This window comes from Poecilia reticulata, chromosome 23 (assembly GCF_904066995.2).
Source record: "Poecilia reticulata chromosome 23, P_reticulata-male-v2, whole genome shotgun sequence".
Lineage (NCBI taxonomy): Eukaryota > Metazoa > Chordata > Actinopteri > Cyprinodontiformes > Poeciliidae > Poecilia > Poecilia reticulata.
Genome location: NC_088852.1, coordinates 1730746 through 1752675, shown reverse-complemented (window position 1 = coordinate 1752675; position 21930 = coordinate 1730746). Strand labels below are relative to the sequence as shown.

The 21930-nt window shown below is 38.0% G+C and overlaps 2 protein-coding genes across 4 annotated transcripts; both read left to right on the top strand.

Annotated features, from left to right (window-relative positions):
• The first annotated feature begins 233 nt into the window (after window positions 1–233).
• On the top strand, window positions 234–11544 carry nup107 (nucleoporin 107). Its single transcript, XM_008400336.3, has 27 exons — window positions 234–360; window positions 1344–1423; window positions 1786–1875; window positions 2443–2528; window positions 2599–2734; window positions 2813–2916; window positions 3667–3782; window positions 3851–3899; window positions 4102–4173; window positions 4664–4752; window positions 4824–4899; window positions 4982–5095; window positions 5183–5273; window positions 5397–5476; window positions 6002–6061; window positions 6672–6817; window positions 6902–6950; window positions 7035–7104; window positions 7187–7302; window positions 7375–7564; window positions 8607–8713; window positions 9100–9202; window positions 9296–9456; window positions 9521–9646; window positions 10133–10246; window positions 10389–10556; window positions 11325–11544. Exons 1-27 carry the CDS (start codon window positions 353–355, stop codon window positions 11430–11432), a joined length of 2709 nt encoding a protein of 902 aa, XP_008398558.1. The 5' UTR covers window positions 234–352; the 3' UTR covers window positions 11433–11544.
• A 580-nt stretch (window positions 11545–12124) lies between these two features.
• Window positions 12125–21078, top strand: mdm2 (MDM2 proto-oncogene). Of its 3 annotated transcripts, none has more exons than XM_008400338.3 (12): window positions 12125–12188; window positions 15610–15645; window positions 16759–16811; window positions 16883–16957; window positions 17203–17336; window positions 17423–17472; window positions 17759–17802; window positions 18628–18688; window positions 18755–19083; window positions 19220–19291; window positions 19344–19527; window positions 20131–21078. In XM_008400338.3, exons 3-12 carry the CDS (start codon window positions 16773–16775, stop codon window positions 20565–20567), a joined length of 1425 nt encoding a protein of 474 aa, XP_008398560.2. In that variant the 5' UTR covers window positions 12125–12188; window positions 15610–15645; window positions 16759–16772; the 3' UTR covers window positions 20568–21078. The 3 variants fall into 3 exon arrangements, with proteins under 3 accessions (XP_008398560.2, XP_008398561.2, XP_008398559.2); XM_008400339.3 differs by lacking the exon at window positions 12125–12188 and adding an exon at window positions 12303–12459 and having other exon boundaries at window positions 19365–19527; XM_008400337.3 differs by lacking the exon at window positions 12125–12188 and adding an exon at window positions 12303–12459.
• Window positions 21079–21930: the final 852 nt, after the last annotated feature.

The window sequence follows — 21930 nt, the reverse complement described above, 5'->3', positions numbered from 1 at the left end:
TCCGACTAAAGGCACTTGACACAATGTAATCATTGATACTAGGTTTTCAAAACTGTTGACTTTATATATTTTATTTTTTATCCATAGTAAAACACTTAGTTTAGCCCGGTGGCTATTGTAAAGGGCTGTAAAAGTAAATTAATTATTATTGTTGTTATTCTTTAACATTTAAACACGAAGAAACGTAATTTAAATGTCAAAAAATGGCTTTGACAGGCTCCGTGTGGGTGCAATCTAACGCTTTACCTTAGGGGGCAGTAGAGAGTATTAAGCATGTCAGTTGGTGGAGAGTTTAAAAGAGAAGAAAAAAGCCTGCTAAACCTCGTGAAGCGGGAACTGACAGCTCTCCAAAATGGACTGGTAAAATATGTCATTTTACAATTTTAACTTTTTAGTTGTGTTTAATTTGCTCCTTGTTTTATATTCTGCTTGTGTTAATTTTCTTGCTGCGTAGTTTTCTTTAGCGGCAGCTAACTATGCTAACAATGCTAACCCTTCCTTCCATTGTGAATGCTCATGCTAGCAGACTAATTTTGTTTACACTTAATTTAAATTGTTCATAGTTGGAAATGGGGAAATGAATACATTAACACGAGTAATAGAATGGAGAGAATAAAGACGTTTAACTTTAAAACCGATACCAGAGTTGATGACCCGCTTTAATGAATGCTTTTTAATGTTGGAGCTTTTCTGTATCAGACAAATAGTTGTCAGTACACAATCACTGCTAAAACCTAGCATCCATAAGAGCAACGATAACATTTAATATCCCTTCGGGATCAATACAGCATATTTTAATTTGAATTGAAAACACACCCGTGTTGGATGTAGACAATTAGATTAGTTAGGAATGTTCTCCAGAAAGTATGTGGGTTACAAACCCAGTAAGACGACTGTTATGAAGCAACCCACACTTATTCAAGGGTTAGCGGACTCAAATAGTGCGCTATAAAAACTTTATGCAACATTAACATTACTTTATGGTGTTAATGTTGCATATTGCATGATCATAACATGAAGTTACACAGATATAAAGCATGGATAGAGTTAATAAATGCACCAATCTACTCACAGGGCACACAGCTGACTTGGCAGTTGTCTAGAAAACGGTACATTATTTCTCTAAATAGATGGTACATGATAAAAAAGTCTATGCTGAATGAGCATGCTCTTCAGAGAGCAATGCATACAAACACAATGATGGAAAATTGAGTGGATGAAAAACCCATTTAACTCCATCCATATATAGACTATTTCATCATATTTTGCTCTTAAATGTACAACTTTAAGTGATCAGATGAATAAAAATACGAACTTACCACATGTGTCTTTTTGTCCTGAAGGGGTCAGGCTGATCTGCCGTCTCCGGTGGTGCGAGATGATGAGGTGACGGTCGCCGCCCGCAGGAGGAAGAAAGTGGCCTGTATCCTTAAAGGAAAATAAATTTTTTGTGAGCTCAGATTAAAAAAACCTCCTGATTTTGACTGTTGTTCCTGGAGAAAACAGATTATTTTTGTTTTACATGAGTTGAATGATGATGATTCCTCTAATCACAGGTTTGTGAATCAATCAGGAGTTCAGAGGATTAAGATGCTATTGGAGAACATCAGAGTCCAGTAAAGTTATTAAAATGCTGTTTGTGTCTCGTAGCTTTGCAGCACATGAGAGAACAGTTGTTGTTTAGTTGATCATTTGCTAACTGCTGTTATTTAGGAGGCTTGAAATGAACTAGTCTTGGAAATTGTTAGAGAAAAGTTTGGGTTATGTTCCTGACTCTGTGCTCAGTCCCGTCACCCAGTGCCAGCCCCATCGGCCCCTCGTTCACCCCGGCCCGCTCCCTGAGGAACACCCCAGCTTCCCTGTTCCGACAGGCTGGTGAGGGTCAAAGTTCAACGTAGGATTGTGCAATGCGTTTTTCCAATCTTAATTTCTAAAACATAAATTACAATTGACAGAAAATATTTTCAAAAAGGGATTTTTATTTTATTCATCCTGACAGTGCACAGTGGCGTATTAGGGCCAGGTTACAATATTTAAGATAAAATGTTTACCAGAAAAATGGGTTAAAATTACAAGAAAAAAATTCAAATTCAAATTACAGAGTTAAGTTACAACTTTGACTCTGGTATTATTACAACTGTATTCTTGTAACATCATAACTTTTATTTATAAAAAAGAAAATCTTAGCCTGGCCCTAATACTTCACTGTAAATTTGACTTGAATTTAAAGTCCAAAACAAGATGGCCGCCCTGACATTACTGAACTATGGAGATCCAAGAGTTCATTGATGGGAGAGAAAAAAAAATCCAGATTTTCCAAAAATTAAATCTTCAAAACCAAAAAAATTGTTTCATTCCCCAGCCCAGTCCAAACATTTTGCCATCAAACCACTTTATGTTGGACTAAACCCCAAACTTTGCTCCTGTCTTTTTGTCTCCAAGTCACTCCCAGAGTTCCAGACGTCTCCTCCATTTTGGTTCCTGGCTCTCGGACGCCACGATACACACACACACCCCGACACAACGCGGTGAGATACGCATTCAGAAGCCCATCTTGTATTTGGGTTGGTTGTATTTAATTTTTTTGTGTGTGAGCAGAACTTGGAGGACAGCGATTGGACCAACAGCTTGTATGTGTCCCCCGTCTCCGGGTTGGACAGCAGCAGCTTCTTCAGAGACGACGAGGCGAACCTGAGCTCAGCGCTGCTGAAGGAGGACGACCCAGGAGAGGCTGGTGAGGGACTCCTGTCCGATTGGCTGCTGTGTCATTTTGATCGGCACGTTTTAACATCGGGCTCTCTGATTGGCTCAGTGGCCGCCAGTCTTTTCCCAGAGTTCCTGGCCTCCTTCCTGAAACACTCTTCTTCTGCTGTGTTTGAGCTGCTGGAGGATTATCAGAACATCTGCCAGGAGAAGGTACCAGAAACGGAACCATGGAGTTCTGCTTCTTACATTTTATTTATTCTATTGATGACAAATCAATAACAATATATCTCATATTTATCATGAGATATATTGTTATTGATTTATTGTGATCAGAATAAATGGTTAATACATCTGAATATTTGCTGACCTTTGATACAGTTAACTAACTGACTCATTCTTTGGTTACCTAGCAACAACCTGCTGGCAGTTTCAAGCCCCCCCCCCCTCTAACTTTGGTTGCCTAGCAACAACTTGTCTAGTAACTGGCCAGCAGCAGTTTAATGTTCCACACTGTGCCTCAAAACGGCATAAAAATAAAAACAGAATGGAGAGAAAAGCTGGATAAAACAGGAAACGTCACACCAAATGAAATTTAAACCAAAAAACAAATCAATAATTATTGATATCGACTGATATGATTCGTTTTCCAGCTATAGTTCTATTACATTATCCCATAAATGATTGTGATAAACATTGACGTTGGCTGGATATGATATTGAACTAAAATAGTAATATTAATGCAATTATACCCACACTAAGATAAAAAAAACAACTAATTTAACACTGTAACATTTTAAATGTTACAGTGTTGTTACAGGGTTGTTAATAAAACAACCCAAAAAAACGGTAATTAAAATGGATTATGAAGTTGGATATTGTTTTAAATAGAGTATGAAAAGTCTAAATTCCTGGCTGCGTTTTGATGAGTAAAGACAGAACCTGATGTTGGTTCTGCTGCAGGTGAACGTTCTGCAGTCCGTGGTGCTGCGAGCGGGTCAGAACAGTAAGACGGCGGGCGTCCGCTGGCTGCTGCAGCAGGAGAACTGCACCTGGAGGCTCATCGCCTCTCTCTACAGGTATCCATCCAACTCCCCCAGCCCGCCTTCGTCTCCTGTTTAAATTAACCTGAGGTCTGATTCTGCAGAGATCGGATCCAGTTGGCGCTGGAGGAGGACATGATGATCGACATGGTTGTAAGTGGAAGTTTTTTTAAAATTAAAAATGAGAAAAGCAGCAAGATTAGAAGAATTCCTGCATTTGGAAGAAAAATAGAAGTAATTTCTATTACTTCTTTCTTCACGCGGCGTTAATTTTGTTCTGTCACGTTTGAACAATAAACATGTCAGAAAACATCATGATGCATCTGAAGAACAGATGAGATTTTTTTTTCTGCAGGTTCCCAGTGAAAGCGAGAAGGTTGTTGTGGAGCAACTTTTCCAGAGAGACGCCATCGTTCGACAGAGCCAGGTAACACGGAAGAAACGGCACATTCTGCACGTTTTTATTTTTACACTTTAGCTTATTTTATGTAATATTAAAAAATATTAATTAAATCTATTGAGTTGAACATTTTACTGCCTAAAATGCAACAACAAATCATTTAAGACTCAAACAATTAATTGGATTAATCATGATGAATTGATTAATGAAATTATCTTTAATTTAGTAATCGATTAATCATGAACTTCCTGAAAAATCATGTGTCTAAATGTACTAATGAGAAAATTAAAATGTTCACTTTATTCAGGATATTATGAAAGGTTCAGTTCTTCATGTTATGGAAAGATGGTCAGTCCTGATTCTAGACAAAACTCAGGTTTTTATTAAATTTACCTTTGGGATTCATAAAGTATTTTTATATTTTTGAATATGAATTGAATTTAAAGATGCATCTTTGTTCATTTTGCACAGTTTTGGACTTAAACAATATTGAAATTTAAATGTTTTTTTACTGCAGCTGGTGGTTGATTGGCTCGAGAGCATCGCCAAGGATCAGATCGGAGATTTTTCCGATAATATTGAATACTACGCCAAAAACGTCTGCTGGTGAGTTTATCTGTTGATGATTCCTCGGTGAAACTCACCTGTGTGTTTTAAAACACCTGTCTGCGTTTCAGGGAGAACACGCTTCACGCTCTGAAGATGAGGAGCAGCAGTGCCTCCGACTTCCACGTTCCTCTGGTCACAGAGCTGGTGAGGCTCGGTTCTGCAGAGCAAACCGGTCTGTACGCGTCGTTAGCATGTTAGCATGTAACGGTTGCATTTTTCTGCTCAGGACCCAGACGCTCCCCTCCGACAACAGCGCCCCCTGGCGGACCTGGACAGAGAAGACGACGCCCGGCTGCTGAAGAACCTGTTCACCCTGATCCGAGCGGGAATGACGGACGAGGTGCAGCAAACTTCACTTTGTTGATCAAAATTTCTTTTTTCTTTCAGCTTTTATTGCGTTTTTGCATGTTTTGCGTTTTGTTTCCAGGCTCAGAGGCTTTGCAAACGCTGCGGTCAGGCCTGGAGAGCAGCAACTCTGGAGGGCTGGAAACTCTACCATGACCCCAACATGACCTCAGGTCACTACTGACCACATGTTCACATGACTATCGTTCTTAAAAATAGGATTGATGATGACCACAGATAGAAAATTATGAAAAAACTGCAAAAATAAGGAATAACCTGAGTGCTTGTTCCTGCAGGAAACTCAGAGCTGCAGCCTGTTGAGGGAAACCCACAGCGAGGGATCTGGAAGGCCTGCTGCTGGAGGATGGCAGAGGAGGTCCGCTCACCTTCACCTGCTGCGTCTAATAGGAAGCAAAATATTCACTTTAAGATGTTTGGAAGTTAAAGGAAAAAATCTCCCTTATTGCTTTCTATTGTTTTTCCTTTTTCCTAGCAAACATAACTGAATTTAGGCAAAATGTTGTTTAATTGAGACACATTACACACTTAAAGCAGAGCTGCATCTAAAGATTATTGTAGTGATCAATTATTCTGACTGTTAATTGGATAAGAAATCTGCTTAGTCTGCTTATTTTTCATAAAAGCTTATTTTCTTACACAATATTAGAAATATATTGAGATGCAAATTAAAAAATAATTCAAAAGGAGCTCAATGCATAGTTGTCATGTGACACTTCCAGGAACTTTAGCTGACGGCCATCTTGGTAGTGGCCTGAGTTTATTACTTTTTAAGCAAATTGGCATTTTCTGAGATCGTCTTCTCCAGTTACTGATTAATCGATTAATCACGACTAATTGTTCAGCCCTGATTAAAATATGAATTTTTTTGTTCTTGTTCCAGGAGCAGCTGAACAGATACGAACGGGCGATCTACGCCAGCCTGAGTGGAAACATCAAACCGGTGAGTTTTTCTCAGAATGAAACAGGAGTACCCCAAGGTTCAGCACTGGGCCCGTTCTCAAACTAATAATGTTTCATCAATATTAAGGAATTATTGACTTGAAACAAACTCGCTGAAAATTTACTTATAAGTTGTTTTATTTCAAGTGAATTAAGATGTTTGCATTAGAAACAAGACCAAAAATACTGGTTAAGATTTTATGTTTTTGCAGTGCATCATTTTCATCTTAACGTTAATAAAACGGTTTGCAGGTTCTAAGTGCAAAAATGAAGAATAAGGTCCAATTACTACAGTGGATATACAAGTATTAACACCAGTATAAATACTTATGTCATTGATTTCCAATTTTCATTAAAAAATATTAATAAATAAAATAAATTAAAATTTATGGAATTTTAGACTTTGGACCAAAAAAAATCTAATTCTTAACATCACTAAAATATTCCAAGTTATATTTAATGTAACCATAGTAATAATATAACCTGTTTGTGAACTACATATGGAAATGAGCCTCTCTGGCTAAATCTGTCACATTTACGTGATTTATTCATTTTCACGTTATTCGATTATAAATCTGAACCTAAAGTTTCTGGCTGTTTGTGTGTTCCAGATCCTGGCTGTGTGCGAGTCGTGGGAGGATTGCGTTTGGGCGTACTTCCGGGTCATGGTGGACTCGCTGGTGGAAAAGGATCTGATGTCATCGGGCATGACGCATCAGGAGCTGGAGACACTACCGCGGGAATATCTGGAGGCCAAGTAAGATGCACAGAGCTGGAGGGGAACCGCAGGAGGAGTCTGTCTCTGATTTCTCTGCCGTCTTCCTTCCTTCCTTCCTCTCAGCTGGACCATGGAGAAGGTTTTTGAAGAGCTGCAGGCATCAGAATCGAAGGTGAACCTCCTGATGAATGAATGAGGGTCGACGTTATGAACACATGACTGTAAATCTGTGAATCTGTTTCTGTCGTTGGAGCAGAGAGTTCTGGAGGAAACCAGAGAACATTTTCACGTCATCCAAAAGTTTGTGATTCTTGGCGATCTGGACGGTGAGATTATCTCCAGTTCCTGATATTTTTGCTGACTTTTATTTATTTTTTTGCTCATTCTGACTCTTTATGTCATCATCAGGTCTGATGGAGGAGTTTTCTGATTGGCTCACGGCCTCTAAGCCCCTCCCTCTGCACCTGCTGCGCTTCATGTCTCACCTGGTGTTGTTTTTCCGCTCCCTGGGTTTGGCTTTAAAGGTAAGGTTTTGTTTTTAATATTTCTTAAAACGTGAAGGGAAGTAGCAGTGAGGTAATTTCCTTGTTTTGTAGGAGGAAGCGTGTGTGGACGTGCTGAAAGCGTACGTCTCCCTCCTGATCCGGGACCAGCAGACCAACCTGGTGGCGAGTTACGTGGGTCAGCTTCCCGCGGCGCTGGCCACCGACCAGTACGCCGCCTTCCTGGAGACGGTCAGCCAGCCGGACCAGCGCCCCCGCTGCCTGCAGCTTGCAACTGCAGCAGGTTGGTTGTTGCAAACCTGCAGACATTGCTGCAAAACATTTAGTTTATTCATCATTCCATAATTTATACAAATAATTTAGTGTAAATGTTGCCTCATAGATTTGGATTACATGACCATGAGTTCTGCAGCAGAAAATGACGTTTTTAATACCAATCCTGTCTCTTTATGATAAAATTTGTAACATTAAATCAATTAATTGCACCAAAAACTGGATGATTAAAGTCTTCTTTTCATGTTTTTATCTCAACTATTCTTTTTTTTAAGGGTAATTTTGTTTACACAGACTTTATAATTTATTTTGTTTTGTTGTTTTTGTTTATTTTGGACATTTAAAATGTCTTCCAGTTCCATTGTTAAACACTCATTAGAATTTAAAGTTTATTGATATTGAGAATGTGTTCTTACGTTTTTATATTCATATTACTTTAAAATGGTCTTAATAAACATTATTGTTTATTGCTCTAACTTTTGGGAAAATGTATTTTCTAGCAACATTAGTTATTGTGACAGATGTATTAATTACATTTTTATTCTCTTAGTACTTATTGTTTTTTATTTTTTTGGCATTTTTTTGTTCGCTAAGCTAGTTTGATGGATTAGAAACAACATTTTAATAATTTAAATAAATTATTTTAAAATATTTTTTATATTAAAAAGATTAAATAAAACATCTAAGGTTTAATTTATGGGATAAAGGTTTAATTTATGGGATAAATTTTATTTAGCATTTTTTCTCACCTTGCCTGTAACTTAGAAGCCTCCACAGCGCCCCCTGGCGGCCAACGCTCTGAATAACACTGACTGACTTGTGAAGCCTCCACAGCGCCCCTTGGCGGCCAACGCTCTGAATAACACTGACTGGCTTGTGAAGCCTCCACAGCGCCCCTTGGCGGCCAACGCTCTGAATAACACTGACTGGCTTGTGAAGCCTCCACAGCGCCCCTGGCGGCCAGCGCTCTGAATAACACTGACTGACTTGTGAAGCCTCCACAGCGCCCCTGGCGGCCAGCGCTCTGAATAACACTGACCATCTGTGTTCAGGTCTGGACGTTTCTGCGATCACCCGGCTGGTGGTGGAGACGGTGCGGCGCAGAGACGACGCAGGTTTTACGCATCACAGTCAGACGCTGGAGACGGGAACGACTCAGGTAAAAACCAGCGTCGGGTTAAAACGTAATTTACACCAGATGTTTTCATACGAGATGTTTTCAAGGACAAGATTCATATTTAACATTAATTTCTTGGAGGGTTTTCTAAAGTACAGTTGATCTTTTTCTGTTCAACATGGAACCAGGAAGCAAAATCCGACTCATCAAATGTGTCTTAAATTCCTTCCTTTCTTCTCTCCCTTGTTTACTTCTTTCCTTCCTCCCTTATTTGCTTTTTTCCTTGTTTCCCTTCTTTCCTACCATCCATGTGTCCTAATTGACTTATTTCCTTTCTTCTTCCTTTCCTACTCTCTTTCTAAACTTCTTCCTACTTTCCTTCCATCCTTCATTCCTTTCTTCCATCACCGTTTCCTCTGCTCTCATAGGACGACCAGAAGAAGATCGACGTCATTGATTGGCTGCTGTTTGACCCCGCCCACCGGGCCGAGGCGCTGAAGCAGTCCAACGCCATCATGAGGAACTTCCTGGGTACTTCTGATTCGCCGTCAGGAGTTTTTTATTCTTTTTACCTTTTCTCCTGGTATTGTGACTGAAAGCGCCGCCATCTTGTTTCCGCCTCAGCGCTGCAGAAACACGACGCGGCCAAGGCCGTTTTCTCCAAGGTTCCAGAGGATTCGATGAGGGAGATTTACTCGCAGTGGACCGCCGTCGGTCAGACCGCTCCCCTTCCTGCGGAGGATGAGAACGCCATCAGGGAGCACCTGTGCATCAGAGCCTACCTGGTTAGTGGGCGGGGCTCTGATGACATTAGCGTGCAGTACCAATGCTAACGCTATCCGTTTACAGGAAGCCCATGAGGCGTTCACTGACTGGTTCAGCCACAGCAGCTCCGCTCCTCAGAAGCCGGCGTTGGTGCCAGAGGCCAAATTCACAGAGAGAGTGGCCAATGAGATGAAAGAGAAGGAGTACCAGGTAAAAACAGATTCTTAGGCGGCATCATGTAAAATCTGCGGGGGGTTTTTTATCTTTAGATCATACTATAAAGTTTTTCCCTCGTCAAAAACAAACCTGGAGTTTTGCTTTGATCCTTAAATCATGTTTAAGAAATCCTCTAATCTCCATGGCAACCATTCAGCTGTGCAAAACACCTGGGTGGACCTAGCCCCGCCTTCAGGGACGCAGCCAATTCAAATCAAATAAATGGTTGAATTTCCAGTTTTCTGATAAAGGCAAACAGATTTCATTGAGTTGTTACCCTTTGCTGCAGTTCCTCCAGTTGAGCAAGCATGAGGCGACGGTGGGGAAGAAAACACTCTGCTTGTGTTGCTCTGAGATTCAGAGATAAAATGTTCAAAAACAAACAAAACAGGAAGTTTAGTTCCAACATGTCTGAAATCAGAATAGATCGGCCATGTTGCAGCTCCAGTTGGGTGTGAATCGAGTGTTTTTGTGCTTCAGGCCTCCAGGACGGAGTGGTCGGGTCGCCTTGACGTCCTGACTGAAGACGTGAAGGAGAGAATCTACAACGTGTTGCTGTTCGTAGATGGAGGCTGGATGGTCGACAACAGAGAGGTTCGTTCGTTCTGCCATGTGTTTGTTTAGCTATAAACCAAAATATTACAACCCAATACAAGAAATAAAGCATTTTATTGAGCTTCTTTTAATTTATCAAGCGACAGACCTAAACACACCAATTGTGCGTATTTGTTCCTAGGAGTCTGAGTCAGATGAGGAGCGAAGCCACCAGATGGCGGCGTTGCGCTCCCTCTGTCTTCCCCGCCTCACCTTCCTGTTGCTCAGCGTGCTGCAGAGTTCCTCCAGACACCAGGAGGCGCTGCGGCTCGCCGACATCATCTCATCTGACCAGCATAAACTCTACCGGGTAACAGGGATAAACTCCAGCTTTAATCAGCTCTAAATGTCAGTTTTCTACGACGGGATATTAGGGCCATGGTAGATGGAAACAAGAAGTAAATTTACCCCTAAAGACTCTAATGTCAGGAATTTTACAGAAAAAAAAATTTAATTTCTGAGTTCAAAAAGTAAAAAAAAAAAAAATTGTTTGAAATAAATTCAGAAAATTTGTGAGTACTTGGAAAACGGTAACATTTCCAAGCTCCAGCATTCAAAAATTTGCCAAAAAAAAACTTGGACATTTTTTAAGTTTAGATGGTGAAAAATTTGAGATTAATCTCAGAAATTGGCTAGAAAAAAACTCAGAAATTTCTGTGCTCCCAAAGTTCAAAATGTGTGAGAAAAAGGAAAGACTCAGGAATATTGGCATTAATATGTATTAATCTTTAGATTAATCTCAACATTTTGCTAGGATAAACTTGGAAATTTCCTAGATTTCTCTCTAAATTTCTGAGATTAACCTCAATACTCCTAAATCTGTAGTTGAATTTTTTTTTTTTTTAGCAATTTTTTTTACTTTAAAACTAAACCTCCAGATTAATCCCAAAATGTGAGTTTGTTTTGAACAAATGTTTGATATTTTCAGAAAATATGTGAGCGTAATCTCAAACTTTGAGTTATTCAGAGGAAATTTCCTCTTTTCTGTTTACAGTGACCTTAACAAAGCCTGGCAGGTCTCTGCTCTGAGACATTGGTTGATCCATTGAAATGTTGATGAAGGTTTTTTGTTTTACAGGTTTTCTCTAAAGAGGAGCTGAGGAGGTTTCTCCAGAAGCTGCGGGACTCGTCGCTCGCTCTGCTGGATCTGGGACTCGGCCCGCTGGGCTACGACCTTCAGCCGTGACCTCAGAGGAAGCTCCACACATTCAGAACATTGTTTGAATTCCTAATCTCTTGTTTTTCTAAATTGTTTGTTGTTTTTTTTTTTTGCTAAAATAAAAGCTTTTTCTCTTGTAGCGGAGTTGTGAATATTCACTTTTGGTTCCTCTTGAATATAATCAAATTCTGAAAGAATCCTTGTTTTTTTTCCTCCCAAAGACATAAAAACAATTAGCAAATATCTTTGTTTTAAAAAACACCAGGAGGTCCACAAAGTACATACTGCTACCAACTGTTGAAAATTAAAATATAAAATTTTCTATGTAAAAATTTTTTATTGCAGCTAATTTAGTAATTAACTGTTGGCTGGAGTGTAATGGCTCAAAAAAGCCATTTGCTAAAAGAACAAGTCAGAGCAGTAATTAAGTCGAAATTGTACAAAAAGTACACATTTTGCATTTAATAGATAAATATGTTCTACCCAGAACTCAAGTTAGTTTTACCTTTACCTGGTCCAAATTCTGTTCAGGAAAATAATAAAAAGTGGTATATTGTTGCATTTTAAGCAATAAAATGTTTATTTTCTGATTTAAAACAGGTTAGAGTGGTTAAATGAATAATAGATTATTGAAGTAAGCATTTGTTGCAGGCTTAATCAGGTTGTTAGCGGGATTCCGGAGAACCTGACATAACAGGTAATTCAGCCATTTGAATCAGGTGTGCTGCACCAGGGACGCATCTAATAGCCGAAGGGCCTGGATTTGAGGCACCCAGGTATAAGGTATTTGAGACATTTATGGATCTTTGGATCATCCACATAGATAAAAAAATTTATTATTTTAGCCTTATTTTGCGTAAAAATATGTCAACACTTTTTCACCGTGTTGGAGTTACGTAACCACAGACTCCGGACACTAGGGGCGCCATAACATCACCAGAGGCGCCGAATATAAACTAGAAGGAACGAAGCGAGATCTAAATACTCGAAAGTGTTTTCGGAATACTGAACATTTAATGAGCATTTAAAGAATTTGTTTACCAAGCTGTTAAAGGTAAGTAATTTAAGGCCAATTACTTAAGTGTTTTACGTTGTAATTTCAGTAGAAATACGAAGTTATCGTCAAGCTAATAGAAGTAGGCCGCAGAGCCTCGGAGTTTCCTAACTGAAACGTACCGGAATGGTAGGGAGGAACGCTGGGCAAAAATGTTTTGTTCTTCCAGAGCTAGAAAACTCGTTATTTATCTAAAATAAATTCTTCGTGTTTTTCTTTTTATGAGTGTAACTTCAGTTCAGTCAGCATGTAGTTTTCTAACACAGCCGTTACAAAGATTAGTGCGTAAATAAAGCCAGCTTGACTGCACCGTTTAAATGTACATTTATTTATTTTTTAAATTTCTTGTTTTTGCTTTTTAATCTTCCCTTAATTTGTGTGTAGGAATAATAAAATGTTACCGGAGCTTATGGCAGACTTTGTTTTGGCTCATTGCGGTCTGTTGAGATCAAGTGGGCGGGAGGGAAGCGGGACAAGTCCGGACAAATCCGTCCAACACGTGGGGTTCGGACCGAAAACGGTCCAGTAGCTTCTAGAAAACATTCTGTTCTTTCTGGATGGGGAAAAACAAAAACATGAGCCCAAACTCATCCATGCAAGCCTGGGTGCTTCTGCTTTTTATTACCTATTTCATTAACATTAATCTGTTTTATTTACACATTTTGAACAACTAAAACGGAATGAAATGGAAAAATACGATTATTTTACGACACATAACAGTTTTGCACAAAAAATGCCAAATTTCTACCTAAATTATTAATCCAACCAAATTTATTGAAACTAAAACTTAAATAGTTTTATTTAAACGACTGGATCTCACATTACAGCATTAAGTTTGTTACAAAAACATAAATACCAGAGTAGATATTTAAAATATTTTAATCAATTCACAAAATCTTTAGAAACAAATTTTAGCCAATTTAAAAGTTTGATTTTTTTCATAAACATTTGAACAAAAATGTGGCAATAAGTAAGAAAGTTGTGTGGATTATTTTTCTGTAAGTATAAATAATGAGCAAATATTATTGAAGTTACACATTTTTGATAAAAAAATTCATTTAACTTGTAGGTTTTTTTATGTTTAAAGAAAATTATGTAAAAAAATAAAATTTTAATGACTGGAAACAAAATGTGAAGGATTTAACAAATGTGTCGGCACAGTTTGTACATTTTAAATATAAATAAAACTTTAGGTAAACTTCATAAAACTACTAAACCTTTGTTTTTATATATTAATCTAAAAGAAATACCATTAGAAAAGGCATACATGCATTTGTCTGTATTTTGATTGTGCGAAAAATATACATTTACTTTTTAAAAATGTTTTTTTTTTAATAAACTTTATTTCTCTCTTTTTGTCAGGGTAAATTTAAATAAGATAAATTCTAAGAAACTTAAATTATAATATTGGACACCAAATTATAAAAGTAAGTAAGGAAATATTCCTGATTATTTCCATTTTTTAAATTTATGTTTTAGATATTATGCAAATACAAATGAGGGAAATTATGTAAAGTCACAGTTTGAGTTGGAAAAAGATGGTTAAAATTTATTTAAGTTTTGATGAGACATTTTTAAACGTGGCAGGAAATTAAAATTTACTGGAATAACCTGGATTTTATTATTTCAAAGGTTTACAATTTTTAAGTATTTATTTCAATACAGAAAGAGGAAACAAATGAAACTAGGCGCTAAAAGACTTAAGAAAAGTTTGTGTTAAATTTATAAATTTTTTAAATTAAGGACTGTAGGATTTAATATGCTAATAAAGGTAATATTCTGTTATTTTAGTGTCGTTAAAAAGCTGCGTATATGTTTGAAAACAACCAGAAAACGAGGTAAATCAGGTTCTGGACGTTTTTGTGTCTTATTGAATTTTAAAACATTTTTTTCTGTTTACATTTTGTGTTTCTGGTTAAATTATTAAAACGTTTTATTGCCCAACACTGGAGGAAAATCAACCAGCCAACATGTCCAGACATAAACGTTTTATTCATTTTCAAGAGACGGAGCACAGGTGTCAAACTCGAGGCCCGGGGGCCAAATCCGGCCCGCTGCAGCTCTTCATGTGTTCCGTCTAAATTACGAAATCACAAAAACAATCGAGAAATTCTGGAGGAGCTGATCAGTGTGAAAGATATTCAATATTATTGAATGTTAAGAAGAACTAATTGAATGCAGACACAAATATATTTAGAGTTTATTGGGATAATTGTGACTTTCCTGAGATCAGACTTGGGTAGGAACTAGTTACATTTACTAAACTTTAGGAGTATTTTTACCACATTCTGCTCTTATTTGAGTCAAAGTTCTGGATTTTCTACCCAGTAAATGAAAAAGAAACTTGTTTTAACTAAAAACTCACCAGGCTCAGACTCACTCCTGCAGTTTCTGTTAAAGTTATTTATTGAAAGAAACTGATTTATAAACATTTACTTTTGCATGATTTTATTTTTATTATATTATTTGTAGTCATTTTGGTCCTTAAAAAAAATTACACTTAACTTTATATTTTGATTCATCTGATGATGTAATTTGTAAATAATAAATTATTAATAATTAGATTAGTTAGTACTTGAGTAAACATTTTACCAAACAAGTAAAAATATGTTAAAATATTTTTACTTTTACTTCAGGGTAATTTTTTTGGGGGGGACAAAAAGGAAATGTTGCGTTTTTTTGTTTTTTTTCTCGGATGAATGAAATGTAATTTGATCTTTTTTCCTTTTTTTAATAACTTTATTTCAAACAAATAACATGAACATACATATGGACGTAAACTCAGTGGTAATTTGATGTTCTGCCAGCTGTTTATGGAGGAACTACTTCCTGTTCCTGACCGACTCACGCACGCATTGGTTACTGGTGACTAGCTGGTTGTCACGGCGACCTAACTAGGGAGAGCTGAGTCACAGTGGACTAGTCCTGGCATGTCTGCAGCAGCAGCTGATTGAATCAGCTGCTGGGTTTCTGCTGCTGACTCAGCGCTGCAGGGCCGCTGATAGGCCCGGTTCAGGCGGGGGGCCGGCCCAGACTGGGGGGGGGCAGCCCAGACTGCCGGTCTAGTCCCAACATGTCTGAGTGGGAGCATAAGAGGTGCCGGTTCTGCTGGCGCTGCTCACTGCACTTTATCTGCTCTGCTTTGCACAGGATGGGCTGCTGAGGCCAGAACTGCTCTAAACTCAGGTAAGAATCATCATTTCTGCTCTTCATCTGGAGTGAAACGGTTTTAAAAAGAGGTGAATAAATTATCAGAATATTTAGATTTTAACGACTGTTTGTGTCTGGATGTAGATGTTCCTGTCATGATTAACCATAATGTTGTTTTTAAAGTGTTTTAAAGTAATACAATGGTAAAATAATGCAAGAATATATTCAGAACATTTTAAATTAAACTGGAAGACATTTAAATATCTAAAATAAACGAATTATGAACAACATTGTCCTTCAAACCGAAAACTTTTATCATCCTGTTTTTGCTAGAAAGAGAAATTTATTTAAATTTTTTATGCGGTTAATTGATTTATTGATTATTGCTTAAATGTTGTAGCTAAAAGATTCAGCGCAATTTTTTAAACTAAAACTATTAATTTTATAATCTATAATCGGACAGAATTTGTCAATGTTTTTATTTTACCTCTTAATTTTTTTATACAATATTAAAAGATGCAAATAAATAACAAATTTTATTGCCCAACATGGACTAACAGCATTATTTAGTAACTATTTGTACCAAATGATCTGCAGCTAAAAAAAAAATAAAATAAAAATCAATACTTTCTGCTCAACTTATCAATACAGTGAAGATCTGATCATTTTTTTAGATTAATCAATCAATAGTTGGATGCAGAAGCTGTTAAGATTTTATTTACAGAATTTGAACCAGGTGAAGCTAAAACTGTTGGACTGTAATTGATTAATCGTGATTAATCAATCATGATTAATCGATCAATGTTTAGTTTTTTGTGTTCAGGAAAACATTTTAAGTTAAAAAGTTTGTCGTTTTGGAATAATCGCCTGTTTTTCTGAAATATTTTCCACTTTGGCTCTGAAATGCAAACTAAAGAAAAATGTCAAATTTTTTTAAACATTTGTTTCTCTCTACACTAACAAACTGAGGTTGTTGTATTTAGTTACATTTAACTAATTCAGTTCTGCTTTTATTTAACGGATTAATTATGTTATAAACTGATCGCAGATCTTATTGATTTTCATGTTTCTGGTTTAATCCGTCCAGTTTGGGCCGGACTGAGCAGAACCTCAGTAATAACTCACTTTGTTTATGTTTGTGCGCCGCAGCAACCGGCATCACCATGTCAGCTGACGGGGAGTTCACCAATGAAAACAAGCTGGTGAGCGCTGCTGCCGTTGAAACCGCCACTTCCTGGTTTTACTGCGTGACTCACTTCCTGTTTGTGTTCAGGTGAGACCGAAGGTGGAGTTCGGCTCTCTGCTGCAACACGCCGGAGCCACCAAGGACGTTTTCACCATAAAGGAGGTACAGAACGTCCTCAGTGCGGAACAACGTCACACCGTCTCTCCACCTTTAAGAGATTCTAGGGTCAAAGTAAAAATCTTGGAAAAATCGGATACGGGAGGTTTTAGTCTTCCCGTTGTTATGACGACCACAGTTTAATTTCTGTGCCAGAGAATGAGTTGGTTTTCTTTAAAATCTTAATATTTGCAGCATGAAAGATGGTGGGTTTTCTGTAATGCTGCGTTCTGATTGGCCGTTCTGTCCAGGTCATGTTCTACCTGGGTCAGTACATCATGCAGAGGCAGCTGTACGACCAGAACCAGCAGCACATTGTCCACTGCGCTCAGGACGCTCTGGGCCGGGTTCTGGGCGTTGACAGCTTCTCCGTGAAGGAACCAAGGTGAGTCCGAGTCTCCTCCGGTTCTGGTTCTGGTTCTGGTTCCGGTTCCTCCGCCATGTTGGAACTGAAACGTGTTTCTGTTTCAGGGTTTTGTTTGCAATGATCACCAAGAACCTGGAGGCCGTGAGGAACCAAGGTAGGCCGACAAACGTCAGATTGTAAAGAAGTTAAACTAATTAGGGTCACGATAAATGTTACAGATTATTTTCTCAGATTAAATCTACGAGTTTAAAGGAGAATTAACTGAAATAAGAGAAATAAAACATTTTAGTAAAACAAAAAGTTTAAATTTGATCCAATTGTAAAATAAAATGTGTTTAATGTAAATGATCTGTTGTACAACCTGTCAGGTTTTACAGTGAACACATTTTATTAGACTGAAATGTTGAATAAACTGAAAAAACTTGTTTCTGTTTTCACAGATTCAACAACGGAGTCGAGTGAAGCTCACAGCAGCCAGACGGAGGTGAGTCGTTACATCATCAATATTTATATTGATAATGGATCAAAAAACTCAAAAGGGTTTTTTTTACACTTTATTTCAAATCTAAATGTATATTTTAACTTTAAAGGGGAAGAAATAATCTGATTGTGATGAATGGATTATTGAAATAAACTAATTTAGATTTTATTAAAGTATATTTTAGCTGCAGATTTAACACTAAAATAATGATTTTAATGTGTTTTAGGCAACAAAATGCAAAGAACTAAAGATTAGTTTACTGTGTGTGTTTTACATTTTTATTTAATATTTTAGTTTTATTTTTATTTACATGCTCAATAAAAAACAATTTAATAAAATCTGTAGATCATTAAAAACGTAAAAGGCTTCAAACTGTCGCCTTAAAAATAAATCACAATTTTTAATTGTTTTCTGGTTTGTTGGCCAAATTTTTAAAGTTATTTTTGACTTGTGATCGGGGCCAAACGACGTCTTTTCAAGGGCCACAAAAGGCCCCTGAACCACAGCTTGAACACCCCTGATGTGAATCAAACTAGAATTTAACAGAAATTTTATCTAAATTCAGTCATGTTTGCTGCTAAAAAGGAAAAACGATATTAAAATGTAATATTGGAGACTTTTAATCTAACTTTCAAATGTTTTAATCAAATAAACTCAAAACATTCGGTGATAAATTAAAAGACGACGATCCTCCATTTTTGTCTAAAATATTGTTTTACATTTAATTACCTTCTGCTCATAAACATTTTCAGTGCATTAAATTATTTTTATCCGTTTGTGTTATTTTTATTCTCCAAACCAAACCTGAGTTTGATGTTTTTCGTTCAGGGAGCTGAAAGTTCATCTTCATCTACAGACCAGAGGAGGAGGAGGAGACGGAGCGACTCAGGTGAGTTTCTGCTGATTGAAACCGACCAATCAGCATGCACCTGGCATAAACCCCGCCCCCTCTCAGGTCCGTCCCGCAGCACAGAGGGAGAGGAAGAGGAGCAGCAGTCGGAGGACGAAGACTCGGACGACAGCAGGAAGCGGCGGCGCTCGGACAGCTACTCGCTGACGTTCGACGGCAGCCTGTCCTGGTGTGTGATTGGAGGGCTGGGAAGTGGGCGGGACAACTGCGGCAGCCAGTCGTCCGACTCCCACAGCGTCCGGTCCGGGAGGTCGGAGGTCACGATCGCGGCGTCCGACTCAGACAGCGACAACTTCAGCGTGGAGTTCGAGGTGGAGTCGGTCGACTCGGACGACTACAACGAGGACGACGCGTCGCTGTCCGCCGACGACCAGGTGAGACGAAACCACAGCCATCGATTATAGATCAGCTAAAACGTAAATGATTATTGAGCCAAAATGGTTTCTGTCCTGGTGGCCAAACAAACTGAATGTTGACTTTTTGTTGTTATTCATCGATCGTCCTCCTCAGGTTTATGAAGTCACCATCTTCGAGGCGGAAGACGACGACTCGTTCGACGACGACACGGAGATCACAGAAGCTGTGAGTAGCAACGTGTTAGCATTAGCGTTAGCGCTAGCCTCTCTTCACTCAGTTCCATGGGTTTCTCTCTCAGGATTACTGGCGCTGCTCCAAGTGTGACGAGCTGAACCCGCCGCTGCCCAGAAACTGCTTCCGCTGCTGGACGCTGCGACGCGATTGGCTGCCGGAGGCGTCCGCCGACCCTAAAGCCCTCCCCACGAAGCCCACCGACCAATCAGCTGCCAAAGAAACTCCAGGTGGGTTCTAGTGTGTTTAATTTCAATCAAACTTTGTTTAGGCAACAGAACAAAAACAATGTTTTTGTTGGAGGCTAAAGCTAATGGCTAGTCTGAAAAACTACAAAACTTTTAGTAGCAAACGATGCATCTGCAGCGAAACATCGATGAAGAGCTGATTATGTTTTATATTAACAGATTAATAATTGGATACAAAAGATGATTAATGGGAGAATTTGAACCAGGTGAAGCTGAAACTGCAACTTGAGTTTTGGCCAGAAAATATTAAGACTTTTTTAAATCTAAGACTCAAAATGTACATAATTCTTGTGCAGTTTGGTTTAATTTCTGCTCTGAATTTGTTCTTTCAGCATAAAAGCCTTTGAGTGTGTGCTTCCATTAATAAAGTTTCTGCTTTATTTAACATAAATATAGTGCAAAGGTGTTTATTTTTCATAATAGATTAATAATTGGATACAAAAAGTGTTGAGGATTTTTTTTTTTCCAGAAACATGAAGCTTTTTATTTTTTATCTTAAACTTTACATTTAGATGTTTTGAAGAGTTTTAATTACCGCTCTGACTGTTGTTCTTCCAGTTGAAACTCCTTGTGCGTCTCCTGCAGGTTCGGATGTGGAGGACAACGACGGCGTCGACGTTCCTGATGGAAAAAGAGCGAAAACTCCTCTGAACTCCCAGAATTGGTCCGACTGCTCCGCCCCAAACTCCCAGAATGCCCTCTGCTCCTCCCAGCCTTCCTCCTCCTCTTCCTCCCAGGAGAAGCTCTGGGCGCCCGAGTCCCAGCCGTCGTCGTCGGGCGACTCCCAGGACCCGGTGCCGGACCTGGAGCGCAGCGTGTCGGCCGAATCCCGGCTGCCGGACTCGTGTCTGGACCCGTGTCTCATCTGCCAGTCCCGACCCAAAAACGGCTGCATCGTCCACGGGCGCACCGGACACCTCATGTCCTGCTACGTCTGCGCCAGGAAGCTGAAGAGGAGGAACAAGCTGTGCCCCGTCTGCAGGATGCCCATCCAGTCCGTCGTCCTCACCTACCTCAGCTGAGAACGACCTCCAGCTGACCTTCGTCTGTCTACCTCCACATGATAATAAAACGTACAGCTGCAGCGGTTCCTCAATACATTAATTACTTAAATTATACCACTACAAATATTGTAAGATTCTGTAAATCTGAAATTATAAAATGTTACCAAATTAGTTAAAGTTGGGAATTTCAGTTCCCATAATGCTGTGTGAAGGTTTTTATTTTTATTTTTATAAAGTTATCTGCAAACCAGTGGTGAAAGTTGAAGTTTAAAATAAAGGGAAATTATTTTGACTTTTTATAAATGTAAATTTTTCCTCTTTTATCCAGAAATAAAATCAATGCTTCTTATTTTGTAAACTATTTTTTGCACGTTTATTTCTTCCAGAAATGTTAATCTATTAGAAATATTACCTTTATTACATCTGTTATTTATTTATTTAAAACACTTTAAGAGCGTTTAAATAAAGAGGTGGGTTAAGATTTCTAATGTTTTCTGTTTGTTTTTACTGAATAAAGTTTTAATTCTCATTGGTTTGAGCTGAGAAATTATTTAAAGTTGGAAACTTCAGTTCCCATAATGCTGTGCGATGGTTAAGAAAAATGAAATCAGAACACCAGGGGGCAGTGTTGGCACACTAACATTTTTTCTAATCTTTAAATATGAAATTGTAAAATGGCCGCCAAAGTTGAAGAACCTGAACCCTGAAGGTTAAACTAAAAGGAAATTATTTTGACTTTAATCTATAAAACGATCATTTTTGTTCAGCTTTAACCCGGAAGTAAAGTAAAAGTTTCACAATTTATTATAAGTGGATGCTTTTTATTTTATGAAACTGTCTTTTGCATGTTAAATTCCAGAAAATGTTCAACTATTACAAGTTATACCTCTTATTAATTTAAAACACTTTAAGAACGTTTTAAATAAGATTGGTTAAGATTTCTAATATTTCTTGTTTGGTTTTTATTGAATAAAACTTATGTTTGAGCTGCCAAACAGGTCAAGTTCGAAATTTCAGTTCCTATAATGTTGTGCGAAGATTTTTTTTTATTTTTTAAAGTTACCTGCAAACCAGCGGTTAAAAACTTAGTTTATAAAATATAAAAAAAAATCTCTGCAGGATGTGTTGTATTCATTGACCACAAGGGGGCAGTGTTGCATTTCTAGAATTAACCCCAAATACAACGCAGTTAAATAAAATTTAATCCAGTTAAAAACTTTGTTTTATCATAAAAAGAAAAAATGTGTTTCTTTTCCCTAAAATAACAGTGAAATAATTATTTTGTAGACAAACTTGATTATCTAAAAACTAGATTCTGCTGCCCTAAAACTAACAATTAAATCCCTAACATTTGATGTTTATTAGAGATTAACTGACCCGA